At 40.6% G+C, this 3,341-nt stretch overlaps 1 protein-coding gene across 1 annotated transcript in view; it reads left to right on the top strand.

The window, feature by feature from the left end:
- HELRODRAFT_174237 (hypothetical protein) overlaps positions 1 to 796 on the top strand; it is a gene marked incomplete at both ends in the record, with an annotated part of 5,267 nt that extends 4,471 nt beyond the window's left edge. The window contains one exon of the mRNA XM_009020780.1: positions 660 to 796. Within this exon, the coding sequence (XP_009019028.1) occupies positions 660 to 796 (137 nt within the window). The remainder of the gene's footprint in view (positions 1 to 659) is intronic.
- Between the last annotated feature and the right edge of the window lie 2,545 nt (positions 797 to 3,341).

Genomic DNA, 3,341 nt, shown 5'->3' with positions numbered 1-3,341 from the left:
GGTGGTGAACTTGGGTGTTGAGGAGAGAGGAGGAAAGTGTACTGCAGAGGGCTGAAAGAGCTATGGTGAGGATGATGTGTGGGGTTAAAGTGAAGGATAGGAGGAGTATTACAGAGCTGATGTCAATGATGGGACTGAATGAGGACATTGTGACATTGATAAGGAGATCGAGATTGCGGTGGTATAGACATGTGTTGAGAAGGGATGAAAGGGTCGGGATTAGGCGAGCGTTGGAGTTCGAGGTTGAAGGAATGGTAGGAAGGGGTCGTCCGCGATTGGGATGGAGAGAGCAGGTGGAGAAGGACAGGGTGAAAGCGGGGTTGCGTGATACTGAGGCGAGTGACAGATGTGGATGGCGTCAAGGGGTATTTCGGTTTCATCATAGGTAGCCAAACGGCAAACCCCGATCTCGGGGAAAATGTCGTCTAAACTTGTGTTGTTGTTGTTGTTATATATATCAATATATATATATCAATATATATATCAATATATATATATATATATATATATATATATATATATTTTGATGAAAATCACAGCATGTTCGCCGTCAGTTAACTTCCAATTTAACTTTTCGATTTTTCTAACGGTTGATCGTAAATCATTTTCAAGTTTCTTTAGTTCAAAACCAAAATTTTTGTTTATTTTATGCATGATAGAACAGAAAAGCTTTTTTCGGTATTCCTATACCATCTTCGGTGTTCAAATTGATATGTTATGGTTGTGTCCAGAGGCTAAAATATTTTTATACTGTGCCTATTTATTGGTTCCTTGTTTGTTCCAAGTGAATATTTAGTTTTACAATCTTCAACGTCGTAAAATATAACACTTACGTGTTTGCATTATTGATAAATAAAACACTTATGTGTTTTCATTATCGATAAATATAACACTTCCGTGTTTTCATTATCGATGATTTCTCTGTTTTTAAATTTATTGGTAGGAAGAATTCCAATTGCCTGTTGTTGAATATTTATTATCAGATGTCTTTGTTCTATGATTATTGATTCGGATAGTCGTAAATTATAATGGTTGTTATTGTAATGGAAGATTGCAACATTGTGGTCCAAGATTTGTCTTGTAATTTTAGTTTTGTGTTTCTCTTTTATGTATGTGATTCTTTATAGCACCAGTTTGTACTTGCATCGTGAGTCCTCTCGATAACTTGGTCGTCGTCATACCAATAAATTTGGAATTATGGTGCTCACACCTATCAATATTACTGTTATAATACTCGCTGTCGTAACCGATTTACGATGCGACGGGTTCAAATCTTCGATTGAATAAAATACTCCAAACAGTTATTAGTTTTAAACTTTATTTACAGAAGAAATCAACTAATCGTTTATTTCTAGCAAATTCAAATTAACGCAACAATTAACTTTTAAATTGTTTAAAATCTATCGCTATGACAACGTTCACAAACAAATCAAATATCGCTTTAAATAATTCACCGAATCGCTATTCACGAAATCACAAAATCACGAATTTCACTAATCGCTAATCTTCTTGCGACGTGCGCTTATATACTCTTCGCAAGCGTCTTTTCTAGATTCTTCTAGATGGTCCGATTCTAGCATACTCTAGAATGCTCCAGTCACTAGAACATTCTAGAATACGCTAGAATCTAGTGCGTTCGGTAGCACGGTTATAACATTACCCCCTTTTTAGTTCTGTTCGTCCCGAACAGCTTTCGTTCCGGTGTCCGCATGGTACAGACCCAGTCTATCCAAATGAACGATCTTCATTCTTGCTCTCGGCTTCCGATATTCCTGAATACGGTAGACGACGTCATTCAAGCGGGTGATGACTTGATAAGGTCCTTCCCACCCTCGCTGGAGCTTTGGAGAACGTCCTTTCTTTCGCTGTGGGTTTTACAGCCAAACTAACTCGTCGACAGCAAAACCGCCACTGCTTCCTTTCAAGTCGTATCTGGTTTTGGCCGCCTCCGTGATTTTCATAATTTTAAGGCGTACGTAACGGTGGATATGGTTTAATCGCTGTCGAAGATTATCCACGTATCCTGTTAATGGTTGGTGTGGTTCAGGTAGTACGCCATATTTCACACCAGCTGGAGTTCTTAAGGTAGTCCCAAACAGAACTTTTGATGGCGTTTCTCCAGTAGTTGTGTGGATAGCACTCCGGTATGCCATAAGAAACAATGGTATATGACGATCCCAATCCCGTTGATTTTCGTCGACTACTTTAGCCAAATGTTCAATCAGGGTTTGGTTAAATCGTTCCACCATACCGTCAGACTGTGGGTGAAGAAGTGTCGTTCGAGTTTTGTTTATACCCAGCAGCTTGCACATTTCACCAAACAGTTGTGACTCAAAATTTCGACCTTGATCTGAGTGGAGTTCCAATGGGACACCATATCGACTAATCCAATAGAGTACAATTTTCTCAGCGACGGTACATGCTTCTTGGTTGGGTATTGGAAACACCTCAGGCCATTTGCTGAAATAGTCCGCTACAACCAGAATGTAACGGTTTCCATAATCTGATACCGGAAAGGGTCCAGCAATATCTATAGCAATCCGTTCAAGGGGACACCAACATTGTAGATTTGCATTGCTCCTTTTAGCCTTCTTTTGACTGAAGCGCATGTGTTAAATTTTCGACACCAGCTCTCTACATCTTTTCTAACGTGTAGCCAGTAGAACCCTTCTCGTATTTTGTCAAGGGTCTTGTTCACTCCTAAATGTCCCCCAGAAGGGCCGCCATGCATTTCATCAAGGATTTCGGTCGTTCTACTTCTTGGTATTACAACTTGCATGCGGTGTTTTGATCCATCAGCTGATTCCCATTTTCGTTTCAGCAAATCCCCTTCCAAATACAAAGAGTCCCACTGAGCCCAATAACCCTTTAACACAGCACTATATTCTGAGATGCTTTGCCAGTTCGGTCGCTTGCCCTCCTTCCATGTGATCAGATGTTGTAGGTCCTCATCCGCAAACTGTGCATCAGCAAGATCCGTCGGTGTCCAACCGTCATCCGCTGATATTGTTGTTGCTCCTATGTCTTCCGATTGTATCTTCTCGTGACGACAGCAATATTTGCATCCTGGTAAACATGGTCGACGTGAGAGAGCATCAGCATTACTATGAGTTGTTCCTTTGCGGTGCACGATCTCGAAGTCGTACATTTGTAAACGCTCCAACCATCGGGCCATCTGTCCTTCAAGACCCTTGAAGTTGAGGAGCCATCTTAACGCTGCATGATCAGTTCGGAGAAGAAATTTCTGTCTATAAAGGTACTTGTGGAAGTGTTTTGTTGCATTGATTGTAACTCCTTCCTGGTCACACAATAGTTTCGTTCGGGCTTTGTGAATCCTCTGC

This window comes from Helobdella robusta (genome assembly GCF_000326865.2).
Source record: "Helobdella robusta unplaced genomic scaffold HELROscaffold_29, whole genome shotgun sequence".
Lineage (NCBI taxonomy): Eukaryota > Metazoa > Annelida > Clitellata > Rhynchobdellida > Glossiphoniidae > Helobdella > Helobdella robusta.
The sequence above is the reverse complement of the archived record's forward strand: the minus strand, read 5'-3'. Positions and strand labels throughout refer to the sequence as shown.